The following is a 14,839-nucleotide window of genomic DNA, read 5'->3' as shown; positions in this document are numbered from 1 at the left end:
TTCATCTGTGACATTGGTCCAGTGATCTGTTCCTCCAAGGGTCATTCTGACCATTAAACAAGATAATATTCAAATGGTACCTGGCCACAGCAAGTGCCCAGTGCACACTCGTTCTGCCCCTTGGAGTCTGAGGCCTTTGCCTTCTGCAGAGATTGGAGAGGAAGGAAAACAGGACGAGCAGAGAGCAGAGAAGGGACACCCCCACCCCCATCAGCTCCCTCCCCTACTTCCAGCTCCCAGGGTGGGGGTCCTGGGCCTGGCCTCAGAAGCTAACCCACTTGCTGATGGGGAACCTGGCCTCAGCTTCCCAGGGCAGCAGGGTTGACAGTGAGGAATCCTCACACATGGAGACCAGCTCCCTGCCAGCCCCGGGGCACACACTGGGCCGGGGTGGGTGTAAGCTCAGCTGGTCCCACATCCATCGGGTTCCTGGTTGGAGAGAGGGGCCCACGCCCGCTTAGGGAGGGCTAGAGACTGGAGACGCTGCACAGCCACCTAGAGCAAGGAGCGGGCCCAGGGTGCCCAGGCTCTGCCCCGGCTCCTGCGTCTCTAACTGGGCCCTAAACTCCACAGGGGTTGAGGTGTTGACTGCGTGAAGGAAGGTAAAAGGCCCTAAATATCCCAAGATACCGAGGGGTCTAAAGGGCTATGTGACTTTAGCAAGATGGTATCTAAGGCCACTTTGGGGGTGGGGGTGGGCGATGGCATCTCAGTCCCTTGAGAGTCCTGGCCACAGAGACACAGAGGGGTCTCCGGGTCTGAGGCCCAAACACTGGTGGGCTCCGGGACACAGGCCAGAGTTGGCGTTTCCCCTTGCTGTTTGCACACCTGAGCGTTCTGACATCTGTCCACTGTCCCATGGATAAGGAGTAGTGCTGGGGATGGGAATGGCCCGCGTGTATACCTTATTCAGCTCCGCGCGTTCACTGCATAGCCATCACATGTGCGGGTTCAGCATGTGTGGCTCTTCATTGCACGTGTGTTCATCACATGTGCGTGTGTGTTACACGTGCATGTCCCTAGCATGGGCATGCTCATCACACGTGCACACCGAGGAGGACGTGAGGCAGGACGGGGCCCTTCAGGAGTCCTCGCAGCCTTGAGAACACAGCCTCTGCAACCCTCTGGTTTGTGGGGCAGGAGGAGAAGGGGGTACAGGAGACGAGTGGAAATTGAAGTCCCTGCTCCCAACATCTGGCCTCCATGTGGGGAAGGGGACTCTCCACAGGAAACGAGAGGACAGAATGAGGCGATGAGGGGGCTGCGGTCCACTCACTGGTGGATCTATTCTGCGGGACTTCCTGAGCCCGAAGGCAATATTAAGTCCAGCAGACCTGGCCCCTGCCATGGGAAGGTCGGGGTCTAGTCTGGAGCCAGAGGCTGGGCACCCAGTGGGTCTGAACAGCAGTGGGAGATGTCGACAAAGACCAGGGCACCGGGTGTGGGCTCAGGCCTGGATGACTGGAGGGGCTCGTCTGCTCCAGCTGGTGGAGAGGCCCAGGCCCGACTATGCGGGGAGAGCACACAGGCTCGATGCTGGCCTGGAGGGAGTGTGTGTGCCTGCTGGGGTTTGGGGTGTGTCACTGACTTGACCTTGAGCCCCCTGGCTGTCTCCCAGCCCCTGAAGCTGGTGGACAGACTCACTGGGATGGGAAACAGGCTCTGGAGCCTTGGACAAGACCAACATCAGCCCAACATGTTTTCCCCCCATTTCTGCAGGGGGTGGAGGAAAGCGCAAGGGGAAAAGCAAGAAGTGGAAGGAAATCCTGAAGTTTCCTCACATTAGCCAGTGTGAAGACCTCCGAAGGACCATAGGTAAGCTAGCCTGCCTGGAGGGGGCGCGGGAAGGGGTTGGGGGGGAGCGAGGAGCCCATTGACCCACAAACTGTTTTGTACAGTGAGTCAGATACGAACCCTTTAATGCAGCAAAGTGATTCCAGGTGGGAGCTCCAGGCTGACATCCTTGCTAATTGAAAGGTGAAACTAACAGGGGCGCCTGGGTGGCTCTGCTGGTTAAGCATCTGACTCTTGATTTCGGTTCAGGTTGTGATCTCGGGGTTGTGGGATCGAGCCCCAAGTTGGGCTCTGCGCTGGGCATGAAGCCTGCTTAGGATTCACTCTCCCTTTCCCTCTTCTCCTCCCCCCACCCCTACGCCTCTAAAAAGGAAACTAACTTCATTGAATATTTGGTGTGTGCTGGGGCAGGATTATCTCCCAATTACCCTCGGAGGCAAATACTGTTTTTTTACTCCATCTTTCAGATGCGGAAACTGAGGATCTGTAAGTGGCCCGAAGTTGCACAGCTTATGGGAGGGTGGTGGAGGTGGGCCAGGCCTGGTACTGAGCGCCCCCTCATAGCCTCCCACCCTTCTTTCCTGGAGCCTGTGGGCTCTGCCCTCAGCAAGCAGGCTTTTTGGGAGCTGAGGGCAGGGTGAATGTCTGGGTTCCCTTTCCTCTTGAAAGGACTCTGGTGCTCACCGAGGGGCCACCCTGTTCAGTGGGACAACCCAGTCCTCTTTCTCGGGCGCCCACCCAGCCAAGCCCCTCCTACAGCAGAGGGGCCTTGTTTCTCACGGGGTCGGCACAGCCAAACTCACCAAATGAGGACACAGGGCTCCCAGGGAGGGGGTGGACGTGATGGGCTCCTCCCTATTGGTGGGGACCCCGGCCCTTCTCCCCTGTGTGCCCTGTGTATGCCGCCTGCACCCAGTGGGGGCAGATGTGAGCCCGTGAAGCAGGTAGGGTGCTAAAGCACGGGGAAGTGTCCTCGAGATCCACCTTTCACCTCAACACCTCAGATCAGATCCCCCGTATGGTGTTCTTGGAGCGAGTGGAGCTGGCCGAAGGGATCAGGGTCAATGGGTTCAGACAGACTTGGGTTCAGATCCCACCTGATCGGTCACTTAATCTTATTGACCCTCCGTTTCCTCAGGTGAAAGAAGTGATCATGAACCCAGTCAAATGAGACCCTGTGTGTAAATGGGGCTTCACTGGAGCCCTCCTCAGGAGCCCAGGACACCTTCCCCTTAGCACTCCTGCTCTCTTTCTGGAATGCCCAGCAGCCACCACTCTGCTGGGCCCTTCCCGTGCTGGGTGTGCTGCATTCACCCTTGAAGCTGGGGGCACCTGAGGCAGGGTGGGAGAGAAGATGGGCACATCTCCTGGGGCTGGGAGCATTTTGCCAAGCTAAACTCCAGGTGGCTTCCAGAGAGCAGGGAGGAAGGGCCTCTCTGGAGTCTGGCCATTTTTTTCCAGGGGCCATTTCGTTCATGCTAATTTAGACTTGGAGAGAATAGGGCCTAGGGGTGGGGACCTCAATTGCCATGGTTGTCATACACCCTTGGGGAGACAAGTCTTCTCTTGTCCAGGGTGAGCAAGTTCACTGGCCCTGAATGCCTGTTCTGGGTGCTGAGCCCAGTTTTCCTCTACAGGCCCAGGGAATGGCTCCCACTCATGCTTACGGCCAAAAGATTGATGCAAGAGACCTTTCCGGAGTGCTGATGTGGAGGAGAGAGCTTGAAATAGGAGGAAAGACCTCCCCCCACTCGAAGCGGGGAGCTGTGCAGAGAGGTGGGGTAATTGTGTGAGAGCCAGCTTACTTGGGCGGGGCCTTGCCCACGAAGCGTGTTCTTACGAAGGCATTTGCTTCTCTTCCTTTGGGTAGACTGCACATAGGTGGTGATACCAGGAATGCCCTGGGGGCACAGTCAGGCCCCACCATCACTTCCTCAGAGAATTTGAGTTAGCCCCCTGGCACGGATCTTTCGAGCTGTCCTCTTCTGTGGGAGCACCCTGCCTTAGCTGTTGTTTGCTGTCTGCTCACCCCAATTGTGAAAGGCTCTTCAGGAAGGATCTTTTTACTTTGCCACTGTGTAGCTGGTGACTGGAGGTGCACGACAGAGGCTGGGCGGATGAGTGAGCGAAGAATGAAGGGGTGTGAGTAACACTGAATTTATACAGTGTTTCCAATAAATGCAAGAGTATTGAAAGCCACGTAAGGGCTTTCCTGCAACTGCCAGACAGGCTAAAGAAATTGGAGAATCCTGCTATATTTGATCCATGTGTTTCTTAAAAATATAAAACACAGGGGCACCTGGGTGGCTCAGTGTGTTAAGCGTCTGCCTTCGGCTCAGGTCATGATCTCAGGGTCCTGGGATCGAGCCCCACGTTGGGCTCCCTGCTCGGCGGGGGTCTGTTTCTCCCTCTCCTTCTGTGCTCTCTCTCTCTCAAATAAATAAATCTTAAAAAAATAGAAAACATAACAATATGAAGTGTAGGACTTCAGTTCCAGACACGATGGAGTAGAGCACTGTCCCCTACCCTCCCGCCAAGAACAGGCAAAAGCTCCGGACATTATGTATGAAACAAATAGAGGAAAATTGTGAAAAGTGGAGAGACGAAGGCAGACTGGCTGGGGACCCGGGAATGTGAGGAATGACATGCCAGCAAGCTCCTGGGTTCTCTTTTCTGCCTCCCTTATTCCCAGGGACCGGGTTCTGGAGAAACTCACAATCCAGAAATGCCAATGGATACAGATAAAAACGAACCCCCACCCAAGAAAAACAAAACCCAGCCTGTTCTAACCAGAGCCCTGGGAAAGGGGTGCGGAGCTAAATGGGCAGTGGTTGGGGCAACTGGCCCCTAGAGCGGTCACCCTTCTGCGCTGTTCCTCACCAGCAACATGGGTGCCTCACTTTCCCTTTCTGCTGCGCACTTAGCCTGGTTCCAAAGACCCAGTGCATGCTTCCTCTCCGCTTCTGACACTGTTCTGATCCTTCGAGGTGAACCAGCCCTGCCCCTTCCAGCCCTCTCCTTCCAAAGCCAGACCCTGCAGACCCCACACTGCATCCCTGTTCCCTCACAAGGCTCCCAGGCATTGCCCGAGAAGCACCATAAATGTCCCTCAGCTCCCAGTTGGCCTGGCCCCACTCTCACTTCCGGTTTGGGGCATCTGGGAGCATAGGATTCAGCTCTCCACTTGTCTCAGTTGGAGGACCCCACCCCACGGGCCCCATCCCCATCTGTCCCCGTATGTCCATAAACAGGCCTCTTGGCAGGGCCCACTCCCCGGGGAGGGTGGGAGAAACGTGCGAGCCGGCGTGTGAAAATGGATTCTTCTGTTCTCCTGGAGGGCATTGAAAAGACTCTGTGTGTGAGAGAGCAGTGTGAAGAGAGGCCCGGGGAAAACAGGAAGGCAGCCGTAAACGGCGGGGCTGCCGCTCATGGCAGTGGGTCCCAGTGCTTGGGCCTCCCCGAGCGGTCACGGTCCGTCCCCCTGGTGTTTGCCTGGCCTCCGCTGGGGTCCTGCTGGAAGGCTTTCTAAAATAAAAATCTCATTTCTTTTCTAGAGCAATATACAAACCGAAAAGTGGCGAATGCCGCATTTATTTTTCTTGTGGACACATGAGCTCACTTTCTGAAGCTCTTTGGGACGATGCCCCGGGGCGGTGCGGGGGGGGGGGGAGACTTCAGGCCAAGGGACCAGGTTCCTTTGGGCCCAGAGGTTAGCGTGAGGTGGGGGGGGCAGGCTTCTGAGCAGAGGGAAGAGCAGAGCCCACGAGGACCTGGGGATGGTGCCTCCTCCCGAAGGCCCAGGACAGTGGCCAGGTAAGCCACGCCCTCTCCTGCCCTTGGCACTGCCCCGCACAACCACAGGCCCCGCAGCCGGGAGGCCTTTGAAACACGGAAACTGTAGCCCACGAAACTCGTTGAAACGGCAGCTCCGTCCCGCCTGGAGTAAATGTCAAACTCCTTACTGTGGCTTGTGAGCACCTGGGCCACTGGGCGAAGCCTAGGGACCCCTTCTCAGAACAAGGCTTTTCCTTTTCTAAAACAAAATCCATGGGGTTATAAGAGAAACCGGTTCTCTTCAGATTCAGTTCTTAGATACTTTTCGAATTTATGATACTGGACTGCGTGAGCGTCTCTGTTAAGACTTGATAACAGCCGACCGCTGTGCTCGCAGCTACTGTAACTTTGCATTGTGAGGAGCAGAAGTGGTATTTCCAGGTGTCTGCCACCGCGGTGTTGTAAATGGACGAGCAGCGTCTGTCATCGACCAGTCCCTGGCACCCTAACGTCACTGTTGTTTGTTGTCTGTGTTCGACTGGGGAAGTGCTGGTTTTCAGGTAGAGGTTGGTGAAAAGAGAGATGACATTTTTCTCCATCCAAGTCCATAGATCCCCGAAATCCTCCCCGTGGGCTTCTTGGCAGTGCCCTTCCCATCCTGCCCTACGTGAGCTGGCCCTCACCTCTGTTTCCGGTCACTCCCTCCTGCCCCATTCATGAGCCTCACTGGTCACCTTTCTGTTCTCCAAATACCCCACGTGTATTTCCAGCCTGGAGCCTTTGCACCTGCCCTTCCCTCCACCTGAAAATTTCTTCCCTACGTTTTTCCAGGGAGCCCTCAAGTCTCAGCTCAGATAGAAGCCTTTGCAACCAGCTTCTAGAAAGGAGCCCCACTCTCCCTCTACTTGCTGCCCCTCACATGGTGCAATTTCTTAATGTTCTTTGCTCATAACTACATATGAAATCATCTTTTGTTTAGTCATTGACTTGTGTATTTTCTGTCTCCCCAATGGTACTGGGCACCCCATGACAGTAGTTACTGGGTCTTGTCTGGTTCACCACCAGAACTCTGCCTGGCACAGAGCAGGGGCTCACAAAATATTGGGTGAATCAAGGAGTGAATGAAGTGTGTGCAATATTAGAAGTCAGGGCTCTTTTGAAAAGATGTGTGACATGTGTGTACCGTACCCAAATTTAATCTAGCCAGCCTTCTCCACTGAAAGTCCTAGAAGTTTGGACTTAGGAACTCCTACTCTAGCACCCCTGCCCCAACCCTTACTGTGTAGATGAGGAAGCTTCATACACTTACGAGATGGGGCCGTGGTCTCGCATCTCCTCGGTGGGGGAGGCCAGCCGCAGTGGCCCAGGCCCCTTTCCCCTGAGGCTGCAGTTTGACTAAACATCACAGCGATGTGAGGTTTTCACAGAGTCCCCAACTCAAGGAACTCAAAGCATCTTATCCAACCACGCATTTTAGACCTGAGTGAATAGATTCCAAGAGTAGAAGTGACCTGCCCAGGACAGTCCGGGCCCCAGGCCCTGAGCTCCAGCTTTCCACTCCCCAGCGTCGGATCGACTCATAAACGTTTTGGGCATCAGCCTCCAGCCAGTCTTCAAAGCAGAGAGACTTGTTCGGCACCCAGAGGAATAGATGTTTCTGTTTCTGTCTTTATTATATCTCATGCAGATGGGTTGTGTGTTCATTTGCTTATTTGACCAGTATTTATTGAGCATTTATTATGTACCACCCACCGGGGAGACAGACCTGGTTCCTCTTCTCCTGGAGCTTACTCACAGCTTTGCCCAGGAGACTGATGGAAATAAGGAGGTGATAACAAATCGAGAGAGTTGCATGATGGAGGAACAGGATGCAAAGCTGGAGAACAATTGAGTCTCTACCCGTCAGGAACATTCCTGGAGGAGGTGGCATCTCTCTGAGCCTCCCAGGGCATCTCTTTGTGTGAGATCCCTGAAGACATGGATCATTTCCTTTCTATCTTGAGGTCTTCATGGTTGACACAGTGATTGGATGGATGAAGTGGCTGAATGGACGTTGTCTCCCCACCCAACCCGGAAACCAGCCCTGTGATTGTCGGCAACGAGTATTAAGACAGGGATTCCTTGCCACACATATCTGCTTCCAGTGTGAGCCCAGACATGAGTAACTGACTTCAGACAGTCCTGGTGGACGGTAGACAGAGCACAGGAGGAGGAAGGGGTTCTCTAATGTCTGCTCCAAGCAACATCAAATAATGACATTATTAGTTAATAAGCTAATTGTTCTCATAAGGTAATTAGAGAGCCCAAATCAAAGAAGTTCTCAGAACACCCAAAACGGAGAAGGCTGGAACGTCATTGTGAAGATAAAAGATTGTTGAGGTCTGCAAATATTCCTCAGTGACGCAGAAAGTTCTGTTGGGCAAAAGTGTGGCATTTTTATTTATTTAGTTCAGGCTCATTGCGTACTTTATTCTTTCATTAAAAAAAAAAGTATGAGGGGCTTGAGTGAAAGAGTTTATTATTCCACTGTTTGGCAGTATTTCTGGAGGAACTGTCCAAAAGCCATATAATAAATCAAGGCCCCCTCCCCACCCCCTGGCGGGACTGACGTTCACGGGGAGGCCATTCACAGAAAGTGGCTGCTGTGGTGCCCTGTGCTCTCATAGATGGATGGGGGACATTTGGTTTGCCTTGTGGGACAGCCCCTTGCCAAAGCCTTAACTCTTTCCAGGAGCAGAAGCTCTAGACTGTAGGGGGTTCCTAGAAGAAAATTTAGATTCTTCACTTAAAACAAAACAAAACAAAACAAAAAACCCGAAGAACCCAAACACTGTAATAGCATGAAGACGGCCTTGGACTGCCTCATGCATGATTATTCAGTCAACATTGCTCATGGTCTTGAACCAAGAAATCAGCCTACAAATATTTGTGGAGCCCCTCATATGCTAGGCATGGTCATAGGCACAAGAACTGTACCATTGGCCGCAGGAGCAGTGCAGCCTCGTGGAGGGACCTCCATCATTGACACTGTGGTCCGTGGTGGCTCTGTTACCCTCAGCCTTGCGACAGTAAGCAAGTTGCTTAATGTCCCTGGACTGCAGTTTTGTTGTCTGTAAAATGGAAACACTGATGTCAGTGCCATAGAACTGTTGTTAGGGCCGGCAGAGTGCCCAGCACATGCCATTATTTCATTGTCATTGTCATTGTCATTGTCATCCTTATCATCATGGTGCTGGTGGTATGAGGGCAAAGGTGAGGATCCTTTGGGAAGGGCTTCAGAGTTTCCCAAAGAAGCAGAATTGACTACAAATGATGAACGGGGCTACCTGTTTCTGTGCTGACATCACTTGGGTCCAGTCCCCAGGGACCCCTGCCTTGGGCCCTTGCCTCCAGACTCCTTTTCCTGGAGGCCCACCCTGATTCCTCCAGCTCTCAGCTGCTCTTTCCTCCCGTCAGCCCCACAGCACACCTTGGGAAGTCCGTAGTGTCGCACCCTGCCCTGAGCCCTGGCCTGCTGGGTCTCTTTGAAAGGACATGTGGGTGTTCTGGAAGGCTACACGCCAGAGTCCTAACAATGGTTACCCCAGGGGAAGGCGTGGAGGTCAGAGGGGACATCAGCTTTATCTATAAGGTGGTTTTTTAGAAAGGAGAATACATTGGCATGTTTTTCGTGTACTCAAAAGTTGAACGAATACTGAACCCTCCACCTGATTCCACAGTGGGGCAGTGGGGACAGTGACACCATCTCCTTCGTTCCTTGTTGACTTTGTGTCCCCTAATGAGTCTGTGGGCTCCAGGAGGATGGTCAGAGCCTCCTCCTCTTTGCAGATCTGCAGGACTGTGGCTCAGGGGCTCCTGCTTTGTTCTGCTTGGGGGCCGGCAGGCAGGAACTGCCATGTAGCCTTTGGCAGGTGGGGTCCAGGGCCTCCGTCCTGCGAGGGGAAGCCCAGGCCCGGATCAGTCCAGTCTGACCCTGACCCCCTTCCCTGGAGTCCAGCCCCCTCCTGGGCTGCTCAGCTCTGCAACTTGCAGTGGCCCCTTAGTCCAGCTTTTGGTGGTCGGCCTGCACACTCTCGGTGCTCATGAGTGTTTTCTTTCTTCCTCTTCCTGTGTGGAATGGGATGCCTTGGGTCCCCATCTCCAGGGATGGAACAGGGACTGGTCCTCCCTGCAAACAGCCTCCCTTTCTATGTGCCCTTTTTCAGGGGCAGTTGGTTCCCCTCCCCTGCCTCAGGGACACAGAAGGGTCTAGAAAGGAATCTGGGCTCCTGGGCTGGGTCCCACCCCACCTGAGGGCCTGCATGACCCAGTCCCCTTCAGGTCTGCTGGCACGTGAGCTCTTGATTTCATCGTCAGGGAGACCAAGTCTTTCTGCAGACGTCATTCCCGTCCTTGGGGTGATAAGGGCGCGTCACGTCTGTCGTTCTGCCACTTACTGTGCCCCGATAAGGCACAGCATCTGCTCGTCCTTGGAGGGCAAGATAAATTTAGATGTGGCGGATTTAGAACATCAGGTGACCTGTTTGCAGCTGTAGCTCTCAGGAGGGAGAGGGCAGCCTGGCTTGTCCGCCCACTGTGTTCCTGATATTAGCGTCACCTCTCCAGCAAGACCAGCCGCCTCTTGAAGGCAAGGGGTCGGATCCTCCGTGCCCAGCACGAGCTTGGGTGCATGGGAGATGCTCCGTGATCCTAGCTGGTGGGTTTCAAGTTTGGAGAGTCTTAGACTAGGGTACTGATGAAGGTTTTATAGACGGTCTGGAATCGTTTCCAAAAGCTGCTTTGCAGGAAGAGGGGGATAATCCAGAGCAGGCTTCTGACTGATCAGGGTTTCTTTTTACCTTTAATGTTTGAGCCTCTTTGTTAAGATTTTATTCCAGGGTTAAAACCAAGTTTGAAACCCACTGCTCTAGGCCAGGCTTCCCATTTTCCAGATAAGTAAACTGAGTACCGGAGAGAGAAGTGACTTGCCAAGTTCTCCCCGTGACCTGACTCCACGGCAGGCTTCCTCTTGCTGTCTTGGTTTGCTTTCGCTGCCATAACCAAGTGCCACAGGTGGTTTAAACAGCAGATGGACTGTCTGTAGTCCTGGAGGCTGGATCTGGGGTCTGGGACTCCAGCGTCTCGGCTGGCTGCTGGCAGTTGCTGGCGATCGTTGGCTTTCTTGGTTTGTAGAAGCGTCACTGTGATCTCTGCCTTCATCCTCCTGTGGCCTTCTCCGTGTGTGTGTTTGCGTTTCCGCGTTTCCCCTTTTTATAAGGACACCAGTCGTACTGGATTGAGTTCCACCCTAATGACCTCATTTTAACTCGATTACCTCTGTAAAGACCCTATTTCCAAATAAGGTCACATTCCGAAGTACTAGAGGTTAGGACTCCAGCATATCTGTTCTGGGGAATGCAATGCAACCCCTAACACCCACATTCTTACATGGTCTGTGGAGATCAAGTTCAAGGGGCCAGAGAATCCCAATTCCCACCAGGTCTGAGTGTAGACACTCCTCTCCCTGCTGACCCTGGCTCAGGGTTACCTGTGGCAGCCCCAGGCCGACGGCTTCCCCACAGGCCACAGGACTCTCTAAGGAGGACCAACAGCTTTCGGGACCGTGGACGTGGTACTTCTTTATTCCTTCTTTATTCTCGTTGCTGTTATTGTTCAAGGCATTCTAACTGGTAAATTACTTTGCTTAAAAACATACAGAAGATTTTAAGGAAAGGTCACCCATGATTTTACCACTCCACTGTAGTTACAGTCAACATTTCCATGTGATTCCTTCTAGCATTTTCCCCCATGCACATACCTACCAGTTTTTTCCCCCCTTACCTTTTTTCTTAATGTAATTTCAAAAATATTTTCCCACATCATTAACATTCTCCATCAACGCGATTTATGTTTTTCCATGTCACGCGTATTTATTGAGGATCAGGCACTGGGGAGACATCCGTGAACAAAACACAGAAATTCCTGTTCTCGTGGGCTGCCCTCCTCCAGGGAAGCGGGTACACCAGTGGACAGTGGGGAGCTGGCCTGTTGCTCTCCACCCAGCCCTGGTCCAGGCCCCCAGTGTATCCCTCCCTATGGCTTCTTTAATTTTTGTCGGCCGACTCTTCGTTAAGCTATTTTGAAAATAAGCCCTTGCCCATAGGCATAGCATAAACCTGATTTTTAAAGGCCGTATATGGATTATGTATATATACACTCGTATGTGCAAATGTGTATGTACAGGTACGTATATGTCCAGAGAGAGAACTATTTGTTTTTGTTTTCCTCTAGTTTTTGCCATTCCAGTTGGCATTCAGATTAACGTCTTTGTCCCCCATTGTGACATTTTAATCTCTGGCTCAGAGGTGAGAAAGCCCCACACTGTCTTTTTAAAAGCCAGACACATTAGCGAAACCCAAGCAGCGAGTCTAGTGGCCTCTCCGCCTCCCTTGCTTCCTCTGGAATGTTCCATTTGCAGCCTGTGCTTGCATCTGCAGACACCATTACCCTGAAATGTGCCTCTGATGGACAAAGCAAACGAGGCTCGGTGAGCACCCCTGGGCCCCGCTTGCCCGCCCCGAGTCACGGCAGTCCCAGGCATGAGAAGGGCTTTTCTGTCTGTTTTAAGGCCCGTCGCCGAAAGTGGGAAAAACAAGCTAGTTTATGCAGCAACGGGGACCTCCAACCGGCCCAAGAGGCCGGCTGACCCGCGGCAGGATGAGCATGACAGCGTTCTGCCCCATAAAGAGACACGAGGACAACACTCTCAATGGTCTCTGCCCAGACTCTATTTACGGAATTTATTTCCCAGGCTCTGTCTGCTCAGCAGCACCTTGGCAGCATGTCCCCCAGCATCCGTCTCAGTGCATTAAACACCCCTTGTTCGGAGCACCTCGGAGCTAGCGCCCAAGAGAGTGAGAAGGAAAAAATGTGGGTGGAAGGATATCTGGGGCCAGTATAAACGTTTACATTAAAAAAAAAAAATAACCAAAGAACAACAACAAAAAGTGTGTCCCCTAAAGAGCTCCCGTGGGCAGGTTCCTGTTGACTCCTAGCTGTGGCCCTTTCCAGCCAGTGTCAGGGAGGAAAATGCAAAATCGAGAAGCATTTGGAATACCCCTGTTTGTTTTGTCTGTTTCACGGTTGTGCTGTCCTTATATCATCTTTAAAAATTAGTTCTAGAATTATCTTTTAGTTCTTTTTCTCCTTACAAAAATAAAATGCATCCATTGATGAAATTTCCAAAATATAATCTAAAAAAGAGGAAAGTGAACGCTGCCGGTAAGATGACTGCTGTGAACATGTTGGTCTGCGGCCCTGTTATGGTCTGTTCTGCTTATAGAGAGAGCATTGTCTCCTCTGTCATTCGTCTCCCTGCCCAGAAGCCAGATATCATTTTAAATTGAAATATATGGCTGTAGAATCCCTACGGGACTGGGAGGCAGAAGACTGAGGTGCTCATGCCTCCCCCTAGATTCTGTGGCCTTGGGAAAGCCACTTGACCTCAATTTGCTCATCTTTGAAATGGGGACACAGCAATCCTTACCTTAATGGATGATCGGGTGGCCACAGGAATTCCTGGTAGGAAATGTTGTTTGTAAAGTGCTCGGTGGTTTGTTGCTGGCTCTTTTCAGTGTGGTCATGTGACCCTTCAGTAGGACAAATGGCTAAAGTAATTTTCCTGTTGTCCTGAAGAACTGTAATTCGTTCTTCTAAACTGCCCCCATATCCGACCTTGGTGAAACTCACCACCTTCCCTCCTACTGCCCAGAGACCTGGGAGGCTTCCTTTTCCTGCCTACCCTCCCCTGCCCAGCACACACGGTCAGTCCCTCTCCAAGTCCTGGGAAGTCCGCATCCTCAATATCTCTGGAGTTGGCTCCCCTCTCCCCACCCCTACTCTTTGCCTCACCATGGCTACCTTCCTCTCCTGCCTGAATTCCGGTGTCTCCCCTGCCCTCAACTCCATCCAGGCTCACCTGTGTCCAACCACGCTCCACACAGCGGCCAGGAAGCTCAGTCTAAAATGTCCATCTGATCACGCCACCACCTGCTACAATGGCTTTCCATTGTGGCCAAGATGGAGCCCAAAGGTCTTATCCAAGCCAACCAGGCCCTGCTTTACCTGCCCTTGCTTACTGCTCCAGCTTCCCCCCTCCCACCTGTCCCCCGACCCAGCCACTCTTCCCATTTCCTCCCTTCTCCATGCCTTCCCCAGACACACTTCCCTAATTCTACCTGGTAATCCACTCAACCTTGCAGGTCACTTCCTCCAGGAAGCCTTCTCTGGTAACCTCCACAGGCCTGGGTTTGGTCCTTACCCTTGGCAGCAGTCTGATGACTGACCTTTGTGGTCTGCTTAACAGCAGCCTCCGTGAGGGTAGAGACTGGACCTGCCTGGTGCCGTTCCCCAGCCCCCAACACCAGTGTCTCCTCTGCACCAGGCCCTTTTAGAATCTGAGTTTTCTTTCCTTGCTCAGATGTTTTTGTTTTCCCCTGGGTATGGAAAACAAAAAATCTTAATCTTCCCAAGTCTTAGAATGATCGCTGATGCATCTTCTTTTTCTCTCTGAGTCCTTTTAAAAGGGTGCTCTCCTCTCCCCTCCTTGGCCCCAGCTGACCTGAGGGGGAGGCCTGGGAGAGTTGAGAGAGGGGTGCATGCTTCCAGCCGTCATGCCAGAGCCTGACTGGCCAGGCAGAGACAGGCTCAGAGGTGACACCCTCCAGGATTCGGCTGAGCCCAGCTTGGGGCAAAGGGAATGGCTTTACCAAAAGACTCCCTCATCAGGCTTGGGTGTCAGCAGCCTGGGAGTGCCGGGCCGCTGTAGGCACTGTGCTTATGCCTCAGGGACAAAGCTACCGAAGGGCCAACCCAGCTCAGTCAAGTTGGGGTGGAGACAACAGTGAGGAACATGAGCTCTGGTGTCAGAGGGACCAGTTTGAGCCAGGCCCTCTTCCTTACTGTGACTTTGGACAATTGTCCATCTTCTCAGTCCTCAATCTCTTTCCCTGCAAAATGGGAATAGGCGGTCCCAAGGATCAAATGAGAAAATGCACGGGGAGGGCTCTGCCAGGGCCCGACTTGCAGTGAGCACTCCGATGTGGCCGCTGCTTTGTCACTGCTGTTCGTCACCATCCCTGTGGCCACAGTCCTGTTCAGTTCACAGCTTTGTTTCCTGGTTCCCCTGTGGGTGGTGGTTGCCAGATCCTGCTGGGTTTAAGTTGATCTGTTCATGCATTCGTTCACTTGTTCTGTTATGCGCGAACTCTGTGCCAGGGATCTGGGGAGCTGC

At 52.9% G+C, this 14,839-nt stretch overlaps 1 protein-coding gene across 5 annotated transcripts in view; it reads left to right on the top strand.

Annotated features, from left to right (window-relative positions):
* The window catches only part of GRK5 (G protein-coupled receptor kinase 5), a 207,229-nt gene that overhangs the window by 94,552 nt on the left and 97,838 nt on the right, over nucleotides 1-14,839 (top strand). For 3 of the 5 annotated variants that reach the window (XM_026494247.4, XM_026494246.4, XM_057308348.1), the window contains exon 2: nucleotides 1,720-1,815. The exons of 1 other annotated variant lie outside the window; for it this stretch is intronic. In XM_026494247.4, the coding sequence (XP_026350032.1) occupies nucleotides 1,720-1,815 (96 nt within the window). Of the gene's footprint in view, nucleotides 1-1,719; nucleotides 1,816-14,839 lie in introns of those variants that run through there. One more of the 5 variants, XM_057308349.1, reaches the window with a different exon arrangement.

The sequence above is a fragment of the Ursus arctos genome, unplaced genomic scaffold (assembly GCF_023065955.2).
Source record: "Ursus arctos isolate Adak ecotype North America unplaced genomic scaffold, UrsArc2.0 scaffold_7, whole genome shotgun sequence".
Classification (NCBI taxonomy): domain Eukaryota; kingdom Metazoa; phylum Chordata; class Mammalia; order Carnivora; family Ursidae; genus Ursus; species Ursus arctos.
Note: the sequence above shows the minus strand (reverse complement) of the source record. Positions and strands in the feature narration are given on the sequence as shown.